This window comes from Diaphorina citri, unplaced genomic scaffold, assembly GCF_000475195.1.
Source record: "Diaphorina citri unplaced genomic scaffold, Diaci psyllid genome assembly version 1.1 scaffold35, whole genome shotgun sequence".
NCBI lineage: Eukaryota > Metazoa > Arthropoda > Insecta > Hemiptera > Psyllidae > Diaphorina > Diaphorina citri.
In genome coordinates this window covers 76,393-99,218 of record NW_007377472.1, presented here as the reverse complement: position 1 = coordinate 99,218, position 22,826 = coordinate 76,393, and the positions used below count along the sequence as shown (strand labels likewise).

Sequence of the window (22,826 nt, the reverse complement as noted above, 5' to 3'; positions counted from 1 at the left end):
AGAAGAAATACTTTTTTTAAAAAAAATCTTTTCGGATTATTTATTATTTTTGACGATCTTTACGAAAACAATACATTTGGACAGTTGTATTTTTCATGAGAATCACCAATTGCAAAGAAAGCTTATAGATCTTTGGGACTGGTGGTCAGACACAGCTACTTCTTCTCCAGCATTGACACAGTAAGACTTTTGTACTAAAATTTTGGTGTACCATCTTCAGAAATACGGTCTCAGAAAACCAATAAGAATACCCCCTTCATTTAAATAAAATATGCAATATGCAGAAAGTCAAGGAATATGAGTAAACAAAGAAAAAAAAAATGCGTCGCAGGCCGTTTTTCGGATATACCTACTGGGTACCTATTTTATTTGAATATTTTTCATTTTTGACCAGATGGTAAATTCCATTACTCTTAAGTAAAGGGTTTTCTTTAAATTTTCACGTTTCCGTGATTTTTTCACAAGCTCAGGTTTACGTGTCGATGCTGGAGAGGATTCAAGCAAGATTTATAAGGTCTCTTTTTAGAAGAGAAAATGGATTTTATCCGGCTTATCCCGATGCCATCTCATATGCAATGCTGCGGGAGAGCCTGGTAATGGAAACATGAAACATTGGAGAGCAGACGGGAGTATAATTACATACCTAATGTTGTTATATAACATCCTGAACAACCCTATTGAGATCCCGTCTGCTCTACAGCACATTTCAATAAAAGTCCCTATACCTGGACTACGGAGAAGAGAGGACCCTTCATTCCCTTCAATCTTTTCCTCAGGTGATATTCATGGACCTGCATACTCCAAATCAACATTGCCCATTGCCATAGACATATTCAATAAACGTGCCTCGGCCCTGGACATTGCTGACAATATGGAGGTTTTCAAAGAGAAAACAAAAGCAATTCTCTACATCTGAGCAATGCCTAAGATAAATTTATTATAATATATTTAAAATATTGTAGCCCTAAGTTTATATTTATTGTAAAATGTATTACCTATGTAATATTCATTGATTTTGTAATTGCCTTGAAAGGGGCGTAAAAGCAATTTAAAATAATAATAATATGAAAAAATAGAGAAACGAATAAAGAATCCAAGAAAGCAGTGGCGATAGGTAAAGCAAAGGAATTAGAAGAAGTGTATAAGGAACTCGAGACACCAGAAGGAGAGAAGAAAATATACCGGATAGCCAAAGCACGAGACCTAGCGAGTAAGGACAAGTGAAAAATGGTGATGGTTTAGTATTGAGAGATGAGAACGCAGTGAAAACCAAATGGAGAGAGTACTTCAACACCTTATTGAATGAAGAGAATCCAAGAGGAGCAGTAGAAGAGAGAGAACCGAACCAAGGAATAGTGCGTGAAATAGAGAGGAGTGAAGTGAAATTAGCTCTGAGTAGTGAGTAGTATGAAAAATGGAAAGGCCACAGGCTCAGATGGTATACCAATTGAAGCATGGAAAAGTTTGGGACCTGTTATGGAGAATGTTGAAAGGAGTTTTTGAAGAAAAGATGCCCAACGATTGGAGAGAAAGTATAATAGCCCCGATTTATAAAGAGAAAGGTGACATCCAAAACTGTAGTAACTACCGTGGTATCAAGCTCATGTCTTACACGATGAAATTGTACGAGAGAATAGTGGATAAACGACTGAGAAGAGAAACAGAAGTATCAGAGGAGCAGTTTGGTTTTATGCCGGGAAGAGGAACAACGCACGCGGTCTTCACCTTAAGACAGATGATGGAAGATGGAAGTCCACCGAGATAAACCTTTAGTATTTGTATTCATCGATCTGGAAAAGGCGTACGACCGAGTGCCGAGGGAAGAAATTTGGAAATGCATGAGAGCGAAAGGAACACCAGAGAAGTATGTAAGAATTGTGAGGGACATGTACGAGGATGTAGTGACAAAAGTAAGAAGCAGTGTTGGAGTGACAGAAGAAATACCAGTGCAACAGAACAAAAACAGTACAGTTGAACTTTGGAATGGACAGAGAACGGAGGCTACATCTGGATGGAGTAGAGCTCAATGTTGTGGACAAGTTCAAGTACCTGGGATCAGTGGTGAATAAGGAAGGAGAGCTGGATTGCGAGATTGCCCATAGAGTTAGTGCTGCTTGGATGAACTGGAAGAAAATGATGGATGTACTATGTGATAAGAGAATGAGTTTGAAGATGAAAGGAAAAGTGTATAGAACAGTGGTGAGACTGGAAGTTGTATTCATCGATCTGGAAAAGGCGTACGACCGAGTGCCGAGGGAAGAAATTTGGAAATGCATGAGAGCGAAAGGAACACCAGAGAACACGCGGTCTTCGCCTTAAGACAGAATATGATGGAAGTCCACCGAGATAAACCTTTAGTATTTGTATTCATCGATCTGGAAAAGGCGTACGACCGAGTGCCGAGGGAAGAAATTTGGAAATGCATGAGAGCGAAAGGAACACCAGAGAAGTATGTAAGAATTGTGAGGGACATGTACGAGGATGTAGTGACAAAAGTAAGAAGCAGTGTTGGAGTGACAGAAGAAATACCAGTGCAAGTTGGTCTGCACCAAGGATCAGCCTTGAGTCCCTACCTGTTCGACTTGATCATGGATGTACTCACAGAAGATGTCAGGAAAAAGGCCCCTTGGTGTATGATGTTCGCGGACGATATCGTCTTGTGTGAGGAGATTGTAGAAGATAAGGGAGAGAGAACTGGAAAGATGGAAAAATGCTTTGGAAAGAAGAGGACTGAAAATCAACAGAACAAAAACAGTACAGTTGAACTTTGGAATGGACAGAGAACGGAGGCTACATCTGGATGGAGTAGAGCTCAATGTTGTGGACAAGTTCAAGTACCTGGGATCAGTGGTGAATAAGGAAGGAGAGCTGGATTGCGAGATTGCCCATAGAGTTAGTGCTGCTTGGATGAACTGGAAGAAAATGATGGATGTACTATGTGATAAGAGAATGAGTTTGAAGATGAAAGGAAAAGTGTATAGAACAGTGGTGAGACTGGAAGTTGCCGAAATGAGAATGCTGAGATGGAGTCGTGGGGTTACCCGGCTGGACAAGATCAGAAATGAAGTAATAGTAATAAGAAATAAAATCAAAGTAACGGAGGTGTCGAAGAAAGTCCAGGAAAGAAGAATGCAGTGGTATGGACATGTCCAAAGAAGAGAGGAAAACTATGTAGGAAAGAGAGTTGAGAGGATGATAGTAGATGGAAATAGGGGAAAGGGTAGACCGAAGAAGAGGTGGAAAACTGAATAGTTAAAGACCTGCGGGAAAAAAACCTAATGAGGAATGAAGTGCACAACAGGGAACAGGGCTGACTGGAAGAGGCTGGCGAAAAACGCCGACCCAACTTGAGTGGGAAAAGATGTAGAAGAAGAAGAGTTCACAAGCAGAAGAAATGATTCTGCTTTATTCGTACTTAATCCATCATAATTTTCCGAGATTTTTCAATACAATCACCAAAATTTTCAGTAATTTCACAGGACCTTCGACAATGAAAAAGAAAGCTCCTTTGTGTTGAAAGGTTGAAACTAACCCTATATTAACAGTAATCACTGCTCCAATTGTGAAAACTCCTTTTTGCGTTTAACCTAACGATCACCTTGGTAGCGATCACTCTAAAGTTTTAGACTAGAAAGATTCAGCTCTAAGAACATGGAAGAACATCAGTTCGGTCCCATGACCTTTTTTATTAAGGTAGTCGACTACCAATTGGGTCCCGGACTTACTACCAATTGGGTCCCGTATACCTGTAATGAATTGGATGAAATAAATGAGTTTTAACTTTTAACAATATTACAACGTTCTTTTTTCTGTTGTTCACAAGTAGAAGAAATGATTCTGATTTATTCGTACTTGATGCATCATAATTTTCCGAGATTTTTCAATACAATCACCAATTCAGAAGCTACGACAGTCAAAAAGAAAGCTCCTTTTTGTGTTCAACCTAACCCTATAATAACACTAATCAGCTAATCACTAGCTAATCACTGCAAAAAAATCTAGTTCAGGGACGGAACTCGGGTGATAAATGTCAGATCAGAGACGGAACTCGGAGTTCCCCGTTAAGAACAAGCCAAATGATTAATTTGAAATTTCATCAACTGCACGTTAATTTTCAAAATTAATCTTATATTTGTGAAACTAATAATTATTTGTACTTACATTCAATTCAACATATTTTTTTATTGTAACATTAAAAATACAACTTCATGGGAGGAACACCAGATGCGTCCGAAAATTCCAAATCATCCGATTTGCGTCCCAACTCAAAAAAAGATCATCCGAGTTGCGTCCGCGGTACCTGAGGTTGAACCTATATACTTGAGACCATAAAGTAAATAAATAAATATAACAAACAGGGTGACCAAAAATAACTATATAAAAACTTCTGTGTGCTATAGGCCTATAGGAACAACCTATGGTTATTAACATGTTGTATGCTATTGCTATTATTTTTGTATACCTTTCTACATATTATCATCGTGGTCCAAATTTCACTACCGTGTAAGTCGATTTTTGGTAAAATGAGTTGTTCGGCGAAATGGTTACCAAAAGGTATGTACGTATTTTTGAAATCATAATTCTTTCCGGACATTAAAAAAAAAAAAAAAAAAAGCCCGGGAGAGCAACCTTAAGGGCAAGTTTTCGACGTTTGTTGTTTAGAAAGAGGAGAGAGGAGAGGAAGGAAGAGAAGAAAATGGAAGAAAAGTAATAGTAAAGAAAAAAGGAAAAATAATGTAGGATCATGTGGTTGTGAATACGTAATAAGGACCGCATCAAGGTTTTCCTTAACCCTATGCAGTGCCTGTGTTCCTGAAAAAGGGACATTCTTGAGAGGAAAAGTAAACAATGATATAATATTCATTCAAAGTATGTCGTATGACCTGAAGGGAGGACTCCATTTAAATTGATTCACGAATAGATATGTCTGATGTACTGGAGAACGGAAACCCTTAGGTTTGAGACCTTGATTTGATTTTTATTGAAATTAAAATGGAACCTCGAGAGAAATAACACGGGAAAGGGTTAACTATTTATCAGAATACCGAAAACCCTGCCAAACTAAAGGAACCTTGGAAAATTAAATTATTTCATGCTTTGCCTTAACCAAAAACTTTTCCAAGTGAGGTGTTGGAGTTGGGACATTCTTGAGAGAAAAAGTAAACAATGATATAATTCATTCAAAGTATGTCGTATGACCTGAAGGGAGGACTCCATTTAAGTTGATTCACGAGTAGATATGTCTGATGTACTGGAGAACGGAAACCCTTAGGTTTGAGACCTTGATTTGATTTTTATTTAAATTAAAATGGAACCTCAAGGGAAATAACACGGGAAAGGGTTAACTATTTATTAGAATACCGACAACCCTGCCAAACTAAAGGAACCTTGGAAAATTAAATTATTTCATGCTTTGCCTTAACCAAAAACTTTTCCAAGTGAGGTGTTGGAGTGAAAACAAGGTGAAAAGTGTGTGTGTTTATTTTTGTAACAACATTATCTTAGATTTTTCACTTCATAATAAATTTCCTTCCCAGTTTTCCTCTCGATTTCAGATATATTCTCACTAAACATAACCGTAGAGTCCTGTAGAAAACAGAAACTGAACACTAAATGTGTTCAGTTTCAATAGCAACTAGGTATAACAGAATTAAATTATTTGTTCGTGGAATGTCCTATGTTGTGGTACGCCTGACCTATCTCACAGTAAGATGTTGTGGTTGGTATGCAAAGCTTGAATCCGAAGGCTGAGAAATTATTTTCATCGTTGAAACTGAACACTAAATGTATTCAGTTTCAATAGCAACTAGGTATAACAGAATTAAATTATTTGTTCGTAGGTAGAATGTCCTATATTGTGGTTCGCCTGACCTATCTCACAGTAAGATGTTGTGGTTGGTATGCAAAGCTTGAATCCGAAGGCTGAGAAATTATTTTCATCGTCAATTTATTACATTTTATTATGTTTTCTTTTTTGTTCCGACGAAAAGAATTTTTCAATTACCTACGTTATCTCCCTCTCTCTCTTTCTCTCTCTCTCTCTCTGTTTCTCTCTCTCTCTCTCTCTCTCTCTCTCTCTCTCTCTTTCTCCACAGAAAGTACAAAGCCTGAAGGTGAAGGACTCTCCAGTTATTATCATTGTTACTACGTTACTCCTATGGGTTGAATGGAAGAACATTTCGTTCACCTTTGTGAGGTTACTCTTTGATTTCTTTGGTTGCCTTTCAATTTCATGTGTACAGCCGTTGTGTTCATTGTTCATGATATGTATATGAAACAATGGAAAAGTTTTAAAAAAGGTCTACCTAGTACCAAAATCGAATTCTCACTAAAAGAGAATTTGATTTTCATTGAAAAGTATTGGGAGGCTATTTATAAGAACTAACTCATCTTTTTGGTGTAAGCAGTGATGACGGAAGGTCATGTTTTCGATTCCTTATGAACAGTTTTTGTTAATATCTTGGGTTCTATACGGGATAAAAATTGCTGTCATGGGAGTTTCGATAGGCCTTAATTTTTGTAAATTTTGAACGCGAAGAGACGTTTTTGTTTCAATGTATCCTTTGAGATACAATTAAATATAAAGACCTTTTTCGTGCTAAAATTTTTCATGTGTACCAGTAAAGTTAAACATTGCGAACATTGCAATTTGTTTATTTTTGCTGAGAGAAGTATTTTACTGTAAACAATAAGTGCAGTGTAGAGTTACGATAATACACCGTGTAACCGGCAATATGAGTGAGAAAGATGAGAAAGACATCGAAATGCAAACTGATGAGGTCGGGGATACCTCTTCGAAGGGCAACCCGCCGAAGAACCTCCCTACGGGGACTGGAAACTCCTCGGGCGGAAACCCCCCGCGGAATTCCCCTACTGGTGCTTCGGACGGAGGTGGGACGACTCCGATGCGACAAAACAAGAGACTAAAAGGCCATGGCGTAAAAAGAGCTGCGGATGGCTCTCCAGAGCTAGAAGACGAAGGAAAAAATGCTGGGACTGATGCGAACCCCGCGAAATCCGAGGTAGTCTCTGAGTTTGCCAAACACATGAAGACCATTCTAGATGTAATAGGTAACTTAAAAGCCTCATCTCTTACAAAAGCGGGAGTGGACATGTTGGTGAACAGCTCGGAGCAGCTCAAAATCCTATCTGGTAAGATTGTAATAAATGAGAAAGGAAAAATAAACAAGGAAGATACACCCTGTACGCGGTGTCAGTGTCACCCGGGTATTGAAAAACAAATCGGAATTCTGAGTAAACAATTAATGTTGCATCAGAACCTAGAAGGTTTCGACCAACTAATGGAACAAAATTGGGAAAAGGGGAATTTCATCTTCAAACGCACTTCGGTCAAAGAGGGGAACCCCATCCAGGCTAAAAACGGGGACTTTGTACTGATAAAAGGGGACAAGGACGAGAAATCGAACTTGACTAATATTTTTCAGAACAGGTTCCCAGAGGTAGGCGAAATTTCGGAGGATTTACAACGAGGTGACTTGGAACACTTCCAAGTGACCAGTACCTTCAGAGGTACAAAAGTTAGCACAGTATATATCACAAATATCATAGAAAAGGAAATAAGTACCTTGCAGAAAATGAAGACGGAGATAATAAATAGGAAAACGAAAGTACTTAACCTTGCTGCCACTAGCTCATATGATTGGCAAAGAGTGAGGAAAATACTAGAAATTGTATTTCACGAAAACGAGGACATACACATCGTAATGTATGTACCCAAAAAAGGAAAAAATACACAAAAAAGGGAAGTCAAAAGAGATGATATTATTACGGTGAAATCAGGCACAACAACGTACTCTGACATGGTCAAGAACGTCAGAGACGTCATAGACCCCGATACTTTAGGAGTACCCATCAAGTATATGAAAAAATCTGGGAACACAATGCAAATTGCAACCGAAAAAGGCAAAGGAAACATACTAAGATCAGAAATTAGAGACAAGGTCAAGGATACCGAAGTCAGTGTCAGAGAGGACAAGATCTCAATACAGATCTCTTACATAGAGGAGGATCTAACAAGGGAAGACATCATTGAAGATATTCAGAAAAATGAGGGATGCGACAAAATCACTGCAGACGATATGCGATCGGTTTTCTCAACAAAAAGAGGATATCAAGTTGCAATCCTTTATGTCGACAAGAACTTGGCACAAAGAATTCTTCAAAAGGGTAAAATAAAAATCGGGTGGATACACTGCACAGTGAAGAAGAGAATATCAACTGAACGGTGTATGAACTGTCTAGGCGTTGGGCATAGAGCAATCAACTGCAAACAAGCACCAAATCAGGAAACTAGATGCTTCAATTGCACAAAACCTGGTCACAAAGCATCCGAATGCACAGAGAAACAATTCTGCGAGAGTTGCAAAAAGGAAGGACACACAAACAATTCAGCAAGATGTCCTCAGTTCAGGAGATACATGAAGAGGAAAAGGGATTTATTCTAAGAACTTAGCATGGATAGTTACACTTTCTTACAATGCAACGTAGGCAGAATCGTTATGGCTCAAAACCTACTAGAACAATCTGCTGTTGATCATAAAGTGGACTTGATAATTGTGGGTGAACCCAACAAAACTATCATTAGAAGAGACAAAAAGTGGGTAACAGACAAAGAGGAGGCGGTCGCAATTGGAAAATTTGGGAAGATATGTAGTTATGTACACATACGTAAAATATACAATGTATTATAGGGTGACAAAAAAAGGAGTGTCTAACTATCTACAGAGAGGTGCATACAATTTTTGTACAACGTTAGGTACAACCTATGTTTTTTTTTCTCCTTGTTTTTGTTTCCCTCTAACTTCCCCTCGAAATTTTCCGTCTCCTTCTCTCTTTCAAATTAATACGTGTGGAAAAAAGAGAGATAATTCGGACACACCAAAATTATCCTTGTTACTAAGAGAGGGAAGATCTCTCTCTTTCTTTCTCTCTTTCTCTCTCTCTCTCTCTCTCTCTTTCTCTCTCTCTCTCTCTCTCTCTTATCGCTATCTCCCTCTTGTTTGTATGTAAAAGTCTCTCTCTCTCTCTCTCTCTCTCTCTCTCTCTCTCTCTCTCTCTCTCTCTCTCTCTCTCTCTTTCCCCATTTCTTTATTTTTATTAATAAATTTATGTTTGTCTTTAGGGATTTTGGTGGGATAAAAAGGAAAAGCTAGACCGAAAGAGAGAGAGAGAGAGAGAGAGAGAGAGAGACAGACAGGAAAAAAACCCCGTCCTAATTTGAATTCACACGGGGTTTTGAGAATTTCCTAATTTGTATACAGGGTGTAACATATTAGAATATAAATATGGGGGAGTGTAAACATACTGGGTGATGCAGAAATTTTGGTCCTTGAGAATACCTATCACTTATTTGAGTTTTAGATGTTGTTTTTAGGTGTTGAATGTCATTTTTAATTTCTAATGTCTCTTTTAGGTTTTGAATTTTACTTTTAGGTTTGGAATACATATAGGTAGGTATCACTTTTAGGTTTGGATTATGTATCACAATTAGGTTTGGTACATACGAGTACCTATGTATATTACTTGGAAATTTGGAATGTTACTTTCAAGTTTTGAATGTCACTTTTTATTTAACTTTTTTTTAATGACACTTTTAGGTTTGGAATATTACTTTTACGAGTTTTAGGTTAAAATTTCGAATCATTTCCTATATCCTATCAGGATAAAACATATGAAAATAGTTGGACCAGAGCTCACGAACTTTTCGGAAATGCACTAAGGTCAAGGGTTCGATAGCCGAAGTTGACAAGAAAAAAATTGCACTTGGACTTCATATTGTACAAAAATTTAACTACCTATAATTCAACCGTACAAAAATTTAACAATTTAACCATATAAATTGTACAAAAATTTAACAATTTAACCTTATCAATTGTACAAAAATTTAAAAATTTAACCATATCAACTGTACAAAAATTTAACAATTTAACCATATTATCAATTGTACAAAAATTTAACAATTTAACCATATTATCAATTGTACAAAAGTTTAACAATTTAACCATATCAATTGTACAAAAATTTAACAATTTAACCTTATCAATTGTACAAAAATTTAAAAATTTAACCATATCAACTGTACAAAAATTTAACAATTTAACCATATTATCAATTGTACAAAAATTTAACAATTTAACGATATTATCAATTGTACAAAAGTTTAACAATTTAACCATATCAATTGTACAAAAATTTAACCGGTTGTACTTGAGTACTTGTACGAAAAAATCAAAGGGCTAGTTTCTGGGGTGTTCTCGTGTTGATCGATCAGTTAAATACGAAAAATTGTGTCTCTTTTTGCTCATTTAATGAGGGAGAAGGACATACTACAGGATGGACATAATAAGTACCTAGGTCGTGACTTAGGTAGATTTCTGTAAAATTGATTTGTTTTCAACTTACCTTCAGAAGTTAATCTATGTCAACCAAATGGATACCAGAAATACTGTAACAGTAAATTAACAAGTTCAATTTTTAATTGGAGCAAAATATGCCCATTTTGTGTTATTTGTGTAAAATTTTGAATATTTCACAAAGATGTATCCTTATGAGTTATGAGTCATTAATATTAAGTGTAAAATTTTTCAAGTCAATCGCTACGTAGTAAAAATGTCTCAAATGTTTGTTACAAGATCCGACCCAAACACACCTACCAGCCTAGTTAGCTTAGTTGGTAGTGCGTCTACCTTGTAAGCGCTAGACCGCGGGTTCGATTCCCGCCCGGGGCGGATTTTATCCTGATCGGATAATGTTCGTTCTCGGAACGGCTGGCTTTCTCCTATCCTGTCTAAACAAAATATCTCGAAAACGGTAAGAGCTAGAGACTTGAAATTTGGTATGTTGCTGTCAAATGTGACAAGGATGCGACACAAAACTTTTGGTTAAGACCGGTGCAACGGTTGGCGGCATTTTACCGCTTTTTGGCGGTTTTCGGTTTAATTTAACAATATCTCGGGAACGGTATAAGCTAGAGACTTGAAATTAATTTGGTATGTAGTTCACAAATGTGACAAGGATGCAACAACACGTTTGGTTGAGATGGTTGCTATGCTTGGCGGTATTTTGACCGCTTTTGGACAGATTTCGACCGTTTTTTGGCGGTTTTCAGCTATAGCGACAAAACGGTTAGAGATATTCACATCAGACACCTCTCTGTCCCACCATAGAACACCTCTGTGGCACTGCAGCACATCAGACACCTCTTTGTCCCACCATAGAACACCTCTGTGGCACTGCAGCACATCAGACACCTCTCTGTCCCACCATAGAACACCTCTGTGGCACAGACCTACCAGTCCCGAAAATAATCGAAAATATCACCAGAAACACAGAATTTTATTCTAGTCTGAGTTTTATTCGTAGTCAAAATGATGTGTATTTGTTGAGTTTGTTACAATGTGGCATGTTTGTGTGAGTGGCGGAGATTGAAAGCTGGATACGGTATAAGCAGATTGGGTTCCCAAAAATGTAGGTACGAAATTAAAGGAAAAATGGACAGTTGAAAGCTTTAATTTCTCAGGAAAAGTCTGTTGATCTTCACCTAATAATCCAGGATATCTATTCACGCCAGACACCTGAAGTTTTTTTTTTTTTCTAATACGGTCTAGATCAGGGGTTTCCAACTAGCGGCCCGCGGGCCACATGTGGCCCGCCAGACCATTTTTGTGGCCCGCGAAGCTTTTTTTAGATTTCTACAAACTTACCTGAATTCAGTGATGGAAACCTGACCCCCTTTAGTGTTCAGCTACAATTAGGAGAATACTAAACTTTTAGAAAAATTTCGCCTGCGGCGCTCAAAATTCGTCCGGACTGCATTTCTGAAAAGTAACGGAGGGGGGGGGTTCCTACAATGCATGTGTACATATGTGGCCCGCGAAGTACCTACCAATGTAGCATGTGGCCCGGCGCATACACATTGAATTTGGAAACCCCTGGTCTAGATTATACATTGGTTCATCCTATACTGGTTATTAGGGTCATAGTAAAAGAACCCTATAGGCCCCAAATAAATAAGAACAGTGACTTTCGTATTTGACTTTGACCTTCATATAGTATTAGGTACAAAGTACAAAGGTTAACTTCATCACAGGTACACCACTGATTTACACTTTCACATATTACATACTTGTACAAGTAATGTTGTAATGTGTACAATTGTACTTCTCCCACCCCAACCTACCCACCCACACCCCGTTCCCACCCATAACGTGCTCCTTCCTAATACCCATAACATTGTCCCCCTCATCCCTACCCATAACATGGTCCCCTCTGAATCCCCCTCATACTGTGCCGGCCTACCCACCCACACCCCGTTCCCACCCACCCATAACGTATCCCCCTCCTTCCTTCTACCCACAGCGTGGTCCAGCGACTGTCAAATGTGTCCCCTGTAATGAAATTTGTTGCCAGTCCATTAACATTAACAATCCCTCCTACCTATCCCCAGCCCACCATGATACTTTCTCCTCCTTCTCCCACCCATAACATTCAACCCCTCATCCTATCACTTTCTCCTCCTTCTCCTTCTCTTCACCTCCCAAATCTCTCCTCCTTCCAGTGACACCTTCTTCTCCTTCTCTTCCCTTACCCACGACAACTTCTCCTCCTATTACACTCTCTCCCCACCCACAGCCCTCTCCTGCCCCTCCCTAAACGGCCTAGAACTACTCCTCTCACTTCTTTCCGCTCTCTTAACTCCCTATCCTGGTCCTCTTTTCTCACTTTTTCTCCCTCCCTCCCTCCATTTCTCCGCCTGTAACATTCTCTGCCTCCTTCCATATCCTATCTTTAGCCCCCTCTTCCTTATTTCCCTCCCATCATGCCTCTTTTTTCCCTCCCCTACACCTTCTCTCCTCTCTATCTTCCTCTCCCCACCAACACCCTCCCACTATAATGAAGTCCCAAAAATTCCCCCTCTAGAAAACCTCGTAGGAATGACATTAGGGGTGGTAGAGTCCAGGGGGGGGGGCATTAGAGGTGGGAGGGTCCAGGGGGGTCATCAAGGGGGGGGGGTCCATTGAAGGGACATTATTGTGACATTCGTATACAATTAAAACGTGAACTATGGGCCTGCCCCTCCAGGATCGGAAAAAAGGGCCCCCCCCCCCCCCTTTTTTTTGGGGGTGGGAGGGTCCAGGGGGGTCATCAAGGGGGGGGGGTCCATTGAAGGGACATTATTGTGACATTCGTATACAATTAAAACGTGAACTATGGGCCTGCCCCTCCAGGATCGGAAAAAAGGGCCCCCCCCCCCTTTTTTCCGGGAATCTCAAGTTATTAATAGACTTTAGTTTAGATCGCTTGGAGGGTTAGAGCGTTTGCGATCTAAGGATAAAAACAGGGTGAAGTGAAGAGCATAGAGGATCGAGTAGAGAGAGGAAATGGACGATAGAGGGAAGCGACAATTTGAGATTGCTCTTGGAACGGCTTGAAAGCCAGCCGTTCCAAGAGCAATCTTATGTCGATGAAAATTATGTACAATATTAAAAAGTAAGAACTTTTAAGGGTATACACAACACTTGGTAAAACAAATTAAAATCAATAGGTGAAAGGAAAAACAGATCGCTTTTTTTGTTTTAATTGTAAAACAAAAAAAGCGATCTGTTTTTCCTTTCACCTATTGAAAATTATGTATAAGTAAAGATATAGTACCTACATGCACAAATGAAATTGGTGTGGACGTTTGGGAGAATTATAACATTGTAGTTTGGCGGCGGCGGAGGAGGAGGAGAAGGAGGAGGAGGAGAAAGAGAAGGAGAAGGAAAGGAAGAATGGATAAAGAAGACACAAAAGGGAGGTAAATGGAGACGATAGCAGGGGAGAGAATTAGAATAAAAGAGGGAGGAGGAGAAAAAATAGAGAGCGTGTTATAAAGAGGTCAGGGGAGGGAGAGGGAAAGAGAAAAAAAAATAGAGGGTACAATTGAATTCAGGGAGGGGGGAGAAACAGTGAGAGAGAGAGAGAGAGAAACAGAGAGAGAGAGAGAGAGAGAGAGAGAGAGAAGAATTGAGACAGGCCCGTATCCAGAATCACAGGAGGAAAAAATATGTAGCTCAAGGGGGGTAATAATAATAGTGCTTATTTATACTGCTCGCATAGGACTGAAAAGTCCCTTTACTCCAGCAGTAGGCTACTACTATTATTGTGGTCAAATTCTCAAATTATAATTGAGGATAAAATTCCATACCTCGGCTGGGATTGAACCCACGCCCTCCTGTTTACCAGGCGAGCGCCTTGACCACTACACCACCGAGGCAGGGGTAGGGAGGGGGCAAGCCCCGATGACCCCCTAAAGACAGCCCTGAATTGGGGAGACTGGTAATTATTTTCAAATTACTTTAACAGTAACATAACGGCCATCATTACTGTCAGAATCAAATTTACTACTGATTTTTTAACTCTTTTTTTTCCAGTCTGTCAGTCTTTTTGTTTGTTTGTGTGTCTCTTTCTTACGCTATAAGTATCGAGCAGTCAGTCCGATTTTATTGAAATCATGTGGAAAATTTGAATGAATTTGTAGAAAATGGGAATGAATTTGTATTCCCATTTTCTATCTCTCTCTCTCTCTCTCTCTCTCTCTCTCTCTCTCTCTCTCTCTCTCTCTCTCTCTTTGTTCACAGAACGCAACTAAAACATCGTCAATATTTTTGTTTTCGCTCGGTCAGTAAACAAAATACGGCTTAGCCCATATTCTACAACAATATGAAAACTTCTCTCTTTCCTTTACAAGAATTACTGTAAGTAACCCTTTTTACCTATCTTGTACTTATTTCTCTCTCTTTCTTCCTTATTCTTCTCTCTCTCTCTCTCTCTCTCTCTCTCTCTCTCTCTCTCTCTCTCTCTCTTCCCTCTCTCTTATTCTTCTCTCTCTCTCTCTCTCTCTCTCTCTCTCTCTCTCTCTCTCTCTCTCTCTTACCACTCTCTTTCCTACGCTCCCTCTCTCACTCTCTCCCTGGCCTTTCTTTTCTCTCTCCCTCCCCCTATCTCTCTTTGTCTTCTCTCAATTTTCTCTTAAGATCTTCTTCGTTTTTCCAAAGAAGAAAAACAGAGAGAGAGAGACAGAGAGCGTGAGAGGAAGGGAGAGGGAGAACCTCTTCTCTCTTTATTAAAAACAAAGTATACGAGTAAGAAATAGGGGGAGAGAGAGAGAGAGGGAGAGAGCTGTAACACTTTTTGAATTTTAATATAAGATGAAAAAACTGTGTGTGTCTCTCTCACTCTTCGTTTTCTTTCTCCCTTCCTCCCCCCCTCTCTCCCTTTCTCACTCTTTATCCTTCTCTCCCTCCCTCTCCTACACTCTCTCTCTCTCTCTCTCTCTCTTTCTATCATGTCCGTCTCTCTTTTTTCTTTACAAATCCCCTTTATCCTCCTATCCTCACTTTCCCTCTTTCTTCTTCCCCTTCTCCTATTCTTCTCTCCCCTCCTCTTCCCCCTCCCTCTAATCTCCCCTCCTCTCCCTTCTACCTTCTATTTATACCCTCCCTCTCCTCCTTGTACTATTCCCCTCTCTCTAATCTCCCCTACCTACCTTGGTTTTAACAACAAACGCAAACCTCTTGTCACAAACCAGTGTCGTACCTCTGTAGTCTATGTATATGTAGATAGGCATATTTTGAAGACCTAAAATGCAAAAAAAAAGAACACACAGGGAAATGAGAAAATTAGAAACAAACAAGGTAAAGAATAAGAGAACGCCGAAACAGACCAAAAGAGAGAAACATACACAGGAATTAGACGGAAAAAAGCGGCATTTCCAAGTCTGTGGTTTGCTTATTAGAATTCTCCCCCCCTAGGAGAGGCTGAGAGAGGCGGTGGATATAAATTTCATTTTAATTTACAACCGAGGCCGACTTTGTGCTTTCAGGAGGCTGAAATTTTAGCGAGACTCGAAATTAATGTGCACGCAAATCTTCGGCCCCCCCTTTTCAGGGGTTTTCTTTTTGTCTTTTTCAAACTCGAGGGCGGCTTGAGGGGTAAGATACTTGGAGTATCTTACCCCATGTAACACTCTAGGTCCTCCTAAGATGAAGAAAAATAGGGGGGTTGGCTGTTTTCTGGAAATGCCACCGAGTAGGCTCGTAAACTCGGAACCCACCCGATGGCACTCCCAGCAACCAACTGACCTGAATTCGGACGCTACTAGTTTCAAAAGCTTGAGGGCTGGTGAAACTAGAAGCCAGCCAAAATAGGAAGATCTAAAAGTTAGAATAGATTAATAGAAGGAAAGAATAAAAAAAAAACTATAGCTGTACCTTGGTTTGAAAATAGCCGGATAACTGTCCAAGGAAGCTGAAATAAAATAATAGGAGAGCACTTGCAATTTTTCAGTTGCCCTAAAAAAGACACAAATCCCAAAAAGACCCATGTCTTTTAACGCTACCTGTAGTTTACTAATACAACATAGGCATAATAAGGTGTTTAAGTTTGTTTGTCTATTAGTTGCTTCAGTTTGACTATTAGTTCATAAAATTGGGACACTCCCTTACCTGTACAGAGGTGATGGATCCCTTAGTGGTGGTGGTAATTCTTTCCTGCATGGTACCCATGTCAGTGGCCAGGGTGGGTTGGTAACCTACGGCAGAGGGGATACGACCTAGCAGGGCAGATACCTAGAGGACAAACAAGGATAAAATGAATTAGCTCATTTGAGCTCCAATATCAACAAGGAGAAAACTTTTTCAAACGTGGGTCTCAGATTTCTTAAAAACACAAAAAGAACTCCCACATCTACGAAATCAACAAAATCCATTTGTTGTTGAATTTTGTTTTATTAAGAAACTTCCGTGGCCCACTCGTTAATATCACACTAGGCTTGGACATTGGCAATCCCGGCAAAGTCGAAGTTTTTTCACCTCTGTGTTTGGGGTGCACTCAGCCTAGTGAGGACAACTGAGTAGCTACTTCAATCGACTAGTGATTAGTGGCGGTTTTACCAATGAAAGATTAGTGAAAAACATTACGTGAGCAGTTTTTTTATATACTTTTTGTTAAATTTCTTTTTTTTTTTACAAACAAATAAGTTATTCCACTTACTTCAGAACCGGCCTGGGTGAATCGGAAAATGTTGTCAATGAAGAGCAGCACATCTTGTCCTTCTTGATCACGGAAATATTCAGCCACAGTCAGTCCAGTCAGAGCCACACGAGCACGGGCGCCGGGGGGTTCGTTCATTTGACCGTACACTAGTGCTACCTGATGGTGGACATTGGTAAAGAAATGTGTTATTGGTAGAGCAGTAGGAAAAATTTGGTAAACTGACTGAAAATAAGAATTAATTGACTTACTGACCAATTAAAAATAAGTAAGTGCCAGCTTAGTTAGCTTAGTTGGTAGTGCGTCTGCCTTGTAAGCGCTAGGCCGCGGGTTCGATTCCCGCCCGGGGCGGATTTTATCCCAAGAACGTTCCCGATGGATCACTGAAGTTAATCAACGTTGAATGTGGTATCCGAATGGATGAAAATGTGGGCTGCTGGCTTTTCCCGGTCCCACTCAAGCTGGGTGTGGTTAATGTAAGAAGACAGGTAGATTGTAGCTTGTGGCCACATGGAGGATAAAATTCCCGTCACTAAGAAACTTTTCAGTTGTTATGCAGTGGCCCATCTGAAAGAAATTTACGGGGAAACTTGTAATTTGTAATTTTTTTGCATCCATAAAAATAACAGAAAAAAGAAAGATGGTAATACAATATGATAAATAACTTAAACTATGAAGTAGACTTTAAAAGTTAATAAAATGTGCCATTTTGTGTATTCTTTTTTATCTTATTTTTTTACGATAAGGTATTGTAGATTAAATATAGTAATAAAGAATACATATCTTATTGTGATGCATACTTACCCACACTAAGAGAGGTAGGTCTCCCTTGTATTGTGGGTAATACCTACTTGGAAAAATAGATTTGCCAAGAGCCAACTTTCACTCTTCCCTCTTCTTAGGTTATGTGGTAATTTCAGAAATGTAATCATATTAGGTAGCCAGCCTAGTTAGCTTGGTTAGTAGTGCGTCTGCCTTGTAAGCGCTAGGCCGCGGGTTCGATTCCCGCCCGGGGCGGATTTTATCCTGATGGTATAATGTTCTATTATTGTTGTGTTGATACAATAGGTTGATTGTTGTTGATGTGTTGTTTGATTGGAATTTGATATTCCATCATAAAACAACGTCCAAGGACGCGACTGTAACAATTTGGTAAAAATCGGATAGTCACCCATCCTGATATTAACCAAAGTCATTGTTGCTTCAATTACACCGAAAACCGCCAAAAAGCGGTAAAATGCCACCAACCGTTGCACCGATTTTAACCAAAAGTTTCGTGTCGCAGCCTTGCCATATTTGACAGCTGCATACCAAATTTGAAGTCTCTAGCTCTTACCGTTCTCGAGATATTTTGTTTACAGACAGACAGGCACACACACGGACCAATGGCTGAAACTTTGGATTTAGGCTCTAGGGACCTCAAAACGTGTTTTGACTTGATATTAATGACATATATTGATTCGGGGAAAGGTAAAATGGTTTGCCATTCTGTTGAAAATGGAACATGTGATAGAGAGGGTATCAATCAAATAATGAAATTTCATAACAAATAATGAATATTATATTAGAAAAGGCAGGGGATCATACAGGGTGGGAGCAGGGCCGTATTTAGAGGGGCGAGGGCGCCCGGGCCCCCCTCGAGGTTTCTCCTCTCCTGCAGGCCAGACTCCGAAAAATTGGACTAGTGCACTCCGAAGTGCAACCTCGACAAAGTTATATTCTGGCGGGAATTGAACCCGCGACCTCCGGCATCCAATACGAGTGTGATACACTCTTCACTACGGACAATAGTAGTATTTTTCTCTCGGAATTTCCCCTCTTCTGAAGCTCGTTTCCGTTCTTTTCCCTATGGTTTAGTACAGGCGTTATCACACCAAAAGGGCCGGCGCGGATGAGTATCGATTCCGCGGGCAACTTGGTGTTTTCGCATGAGAAGTAAGTACCTCAACAGGGACAAGGACTCTGATTATTATAGTTTTCCTATGTAAAAAAACTCTCAATAAATAAAATAAAAAAGTACCTCAGCTGTGTAGTGGTTAGCGCGGTGGACTTCGGATCTGGATTGTGGTGATCAGAGTCCAAGTCAATTTGGGTTACTTCGGCGTAGAGCACACAAGAGAAACGAGTTCCATCTAACGCGTTTTTTCAGTATGCTCAGTAATTATTTAGAAGGCCCGAAAATGAAAGCTCCTTTTTATGTTTAACTTAACCCTCTAATAACACTAGTCACTGCTTATTTGTGACAGCTCCTTTTTGGTAGTAATTTTCCGTTGACGTGACTTCTGATTAAGTACCTATTTCTCTAACCCGTACAGAGATCCGACTTGGTCGCTCTCGGAGCACGTCCGTTCGCTTCGGGCGCAAGACGCCTGCACTACTACTTACTTTCCGTGTCCGGTACACCATTCATATCTGTCGCTCCCAGAAACGTGAGACTTGTACAGCTCTCTCGTTTGAAGGCATCTCAGCCACCCAAGAAGATATACTTGCGCCTGGACTAAAAAGGACGAAATCATGCACAAAAAGCCCACAAAAGGGGAATCGCCTATGTGGTCCTTTTCTGCTTAATGCTCTCCAAATGGAGATGAAACGTAATTGAATTTGAAATACGTAATTGAATTTGAAAATAAATCAACAAAAGGGAAGTTAATTTTGGAATTTCTATCAGGTATCCAAGACCTTTTGTAATACACATTTTGATTTCTATGAGGTAGAGATTGGTAGGAAGGTAGGAAGGAAATAGGAAGGTATTACAAGCGAAACAGTTCTTACGAATAATAAGTGAATAAGTTTAATACCTAGTCTAATTTATTCAACTTGCAATAAAAAGGTCCCTACTAGAAGGGAGATTTGGTTGGAAAATTCCTATAAATTGTGCAGGATTAAAAGTAAAAAGTGAGCAAAAAGTACCTAAGGCTGTGTACACAGGGAGCCACGGAAAACAGCCGTTCCGAGAACGAGCCTTATCCGTTCTCGTTGATGTGACTTCTGATTAAGTACATATTTCTCTAACCCGTACAGAGATCCTACTTGGTCGCTCTCGGAGCACGTCCGTTCGCTTCGGGCGCAACTCAAAGACTGGGGTCGCGTTTATTGGAAGCTCTGGGCGCAATGTCACCTGCTCAGTTGCGTCCTATGTAATCAGCTCTATCCGGTGTGCGACTCTCTGAGTTGTGCCTATCACCCGCAGACACCCCAGTTCCTGAGTATGGACCCTGCCAAACTACTACTGTGTCCAATAGGTTAGTCCAACATGTCAAACATCATTTCATGATCTTTTTTTTTGTAAGAGGTTTGATAGATGGAATTATAACAGACTTCTTGAGGTGTGTCCACGTCCACACATAGTCGACCGGCCGTCGATCGATGTCGACTGAATCGTCCACACTACCTCGACATCATAGATACAGCTCGTCGATCGATGGTCGGTCGACTATGTTTGGACACACCTTTATCGTCCCGAAATCGAAGAGGGAAGGAGTTCAGGGTTCCGTTTAGGATAAAGTTCGCCCCGGACTAGAATACATCAGCCCATAACCTAGAACTTACAAGTCAGGCCGCTCTACCTTCCAAGCTAACTGGTATTGGCATTCTATTTTTTTTATTTTTGAGATCTTTGTTGACTCTTTCTTCAAGACTGTAGAGACAACCATGTGCTATCTTCTTTTAAATTTTACCTAGACTAATCAATGGTGCTTCTTCAGGTCGCTATCCTTGTTGTGGAGGGAGAGCTTTCCGATTTGAAGCCCTGCACAACTTTCAGGTAAGCAATGTGCTGTTATTTCTACAATCGAAAATCTAAACGTAAAAAGATTATTGAAATATGTAAATTGATTGCAAAGGAAGCACTTGGTAATTTTGTGATAACCACAAAAGTACCTAGTGAAAAAGCTCTACTTTACCACAAAAAATTTGAGAATTGATTTTGATTTTTCCAGGGATGTCACTACAAACCACACGTGCCGCGTACAGTGCTGCCAGCAGAAGCGTCCATTCAGAAGACGGTAGAGCGTCTTTCCGACCTGGTCTGCTCCGAGCCTCCATCTCCTCTTTACCCTCCTGAGCGTCGCTTAGCACGGGTGTTCTCTCTGGGTGGGGGAGAGGAGGCTACGCCACTATGGTGGCGGGGTCTGTCACTCATACCGTCCGGTGGGCGGTCTGGATTACTAAGGCTAAAACATAAAGGTGAGGCCCTACGTCCGACGACTGTAGAAGAATTTAATACATATAAAGTAGTTGCCTGCCTCAACGGTGTAGTGGTCAAGAATGTCAAGATGTTCACCTTTTCCTCTCCCGTCCGCAGTCAGACTGGGTGAGGTTAAGTAAGTAATCGGGTAGCTTGTCGCCGAATGGAGAATAGAAATCGCGTCACCAAAAATCTCCGCAGTTTTACAGTGACGTTAAACTCCTTAGAAACAAAATAAAATAAAGTTACCCTTAAAGGGTAACCCTTTACATGTCGTTAGACTGCGGGGGTAAAGAGGCTTTTCAGTCTCATTCTAGCAGTATAAGGTATATTGTATATTCTATTCTATGTATAATTTACAACTCCCCTTCTTTACAAAACTCCCTTTGACCAACCCCCTTCTTTACAAAACTCCCCTTGTAATAATTGTAATTCCACTGGGCTTATAAGGTTACAAATTGTGCATGGCCCTAGTCATTAAGTTTGACCAACCCCCTTCTTTACAAAACTCCCCTTGTAATAATTGTAATTCCACTGGGCTTATAAGGTTACAAATTGTGCATGGCCCTAGTCATTAAGTTTGACCAACCCCCTTCTTTACAAAACTCCCCTTGTAATAATTGTAATTCCACTGGGCTTATAAGGTTACAAATTGTGCATGGCCCTAGTCATTAAGTTTGACCAACCCCCTTCTTTACAAAACTCCCCTTGTAATAATTGTAATTCCACTGGGCTTATAAGGTTACAAATTGTGCATGGCCCTAGTCATTAAGTTTGACCAACCCCCTTCTTTACAAAACTCCCCTTGTAATAATTGTAATTCCACTGGGCTTATAAGGTTACAAATTGTGCATGGCCCTAGTCATTAAGTTTGACCAACCCCCTTCTTTACAAAACTCCCCTTGTAATAATTGTAATTCCACTGGGCTTATAAGGTTACAAATTGTGCATGGCCCTAGTCATTAAGTTTGACCAACCCCCTTCTTTACAAAACTCCCCTTGTAATAATTGTAATTCCACTGGGCTTATAAGGTTACAAATTGTGCATGGCCCTAGTCATTAAGTTTGACCAACCCCCTTCTTTACAAAACTCCCCTTGTAATAATTGTAATTCCACTGGGCTTATAAGGTTACAAATTGTGCATGGCCCTAGTCATTAAGTTTGACCAACCCCCTTCTTTACAAAACTCCCCTTGTAATAATTGTAATTCCACTGGGCTTATAAGGTTACAAATTGTGCATGGCCCTAGTCATTAAGTTTGACCAACCCCCTTCTTTACAAAACTCCCCTTGTAATAATTGTAATTCCACTGGGCTTATAAGGTTACAAATTGTGCATGGCCCTAGTCATTAAGTTTGACCAACCCCCTTCTTTACAAAACTCCCCTTGTAATAATTGTAATTCCACTGGGCTTATAAGGTTACAAATTGTGCATGGCCCTAGTCATTAAGTTTGACCAACCCCCTTCTTTACAAAACTCCCCTTGTAATAATTGTAATTCCACTGGGCTTATAAGGTTACAAATTGTGCATGGCCCTAGTCATTAAGTTTGACCAACCCCCTTCTTTTACGCCTGCACTACTACTT

General features: G+C 40.0%; 4 protein-coding genes across 5 annotated transcripts in view; 3 read left to right on the top strand and 1 right to left on the bottom strand.

The window, feature by feature from the left end:
• The window catches only part of LOC103512041 (ATP synthase subunit beta, mitochondrial-like), a gene marked incomplete at its 5' end in the record, with an annotated part of 25,670 nt that extends 8,360 nt beyond the window's left edge, over nt 1-17,310 (bottom strand). The window contains 2 exons of the mRNA XM_026825632.1: nt 16,506-16,628; nt 17,053-17,310. Of these exons, the coding sequence (XP_026681433.1) occupies nt 16,506-16,628; nt 17,053-17,310 (381 nt within the window). The remainder of the gene's footprint in view (nt 1-16,505; nt 16,629-17,052) is intronic.
• Nucleotides 1,951-3,375, top strand: LOC108252753. Of its 2 annotated transcripts, none has more exons than XM_026825619.1 (2): nt 1,951-2,123; nt 2,913-3,375. In XM_026825619.1, the coding sequence occupies exons 1-2, from the start codon at nt 1,984-1,986 to the stop codon at nt 3,250-3,252; spliced, it is 480 nt and encodes a 159-aa protein (XP_026681420.1). In that variant the 5' UTR covers nt 1,951-1,983; the 3' UTR covers nt 3,253-3,375. The 2 variants fall into 2 exon arrangements, with proteins under 2 accessions (XP_026681420.1, XP_017300796.1); XM_017445307.2 differs by having other exon boundaries at nt 1,951-2,199; nt 2,989-3,375.
• On the top strand, nt 2,227-3,375 carry LOC113468591. Its single transcript, XM_026825624.1, has 2 exons — nt 2,227-2,537; nt 2,742-3,375. The coding sequence occupies exons 1-2, from the start codon at nt 2,271-2,273 to the stop codon at nt 2,856-2,858; spliced, it is 384 nt and encodes a 127-aa protein (XP_026681425.1). The 5' UTR covers nt 2,227-2,270; the 3' UTR covers nt 2,859-3,375.
• A 1,629-nt stretch (nt 17,311-18,939) lies between the features above and the next one.
• On the top strand, nt 18,940-21,368 carry LOC108252732. The gene is made up of 4 exons (XM_017445211.2): nt 18,940-18,987; nt 20,074-20,294; nt 20,757-20,815; nt 20,991-21,368. Exons 1-4 carry the CDS (start codon nt 18,944-18,946, stop codon nt 21,366-21,368), a joined length of 702 nt encoding a protein of 233 aa, XP_017300700.1. The 5' UTR covers nt 18,940-18,943.
• Nucleotides 21,369-22,826: the final 1,458 nt, after the last annotated feature.

Coding starts and splice junctions, on each gene's coding strand:
- LOC108252753 (XM_026825619.1), top strand. CDS start 1,984: ATGGACAGAGAACGGAGGCTACATCTGGATGGAGTAGAGCTCAATGTT. Junction 2,124..2,912: donor GTTAGTGCTGCTTGGATGAA/CTGGAAGAAAAT, acceptor TGCTTGGATGAA/CTGGAAGAAAATGATGGATG.
- LOC108252732 (XM_017445211.2), top strand. CDS start 18,944: ATGAGTATCGATTCCGCGGGCAACTTGGTGTTTTCGCATGAGAA. Junction 20,295..20,756: donor ACTACTACTGTGTCCAATAG/GTTAGTCCAACA, acceptor GTGCTTCTTCAG/GTCGCTATCCTTGTTGTGGA. Junction 20,816..20,990: donor AAGCCCTGCACAACTTTCAG/GTAAGCAATGTG, acceptor TGATTTTTCCAG/GGATGTCACTACAAACCACA.
- LOC113468591 (XM_026825624.1), top strand. CDS start 2,271: ATGCATGAGAGCGAAAGGAACACCAGAGAACACGCGGTCTTCGCCTTA. Junction 2,538..2,741: donor CAGAAGAAATACCAGTGCAA/GTTGGTCTGCAC, acceptor ACTGAAAATCAA/CAGAACAAAAACAGTACAGT.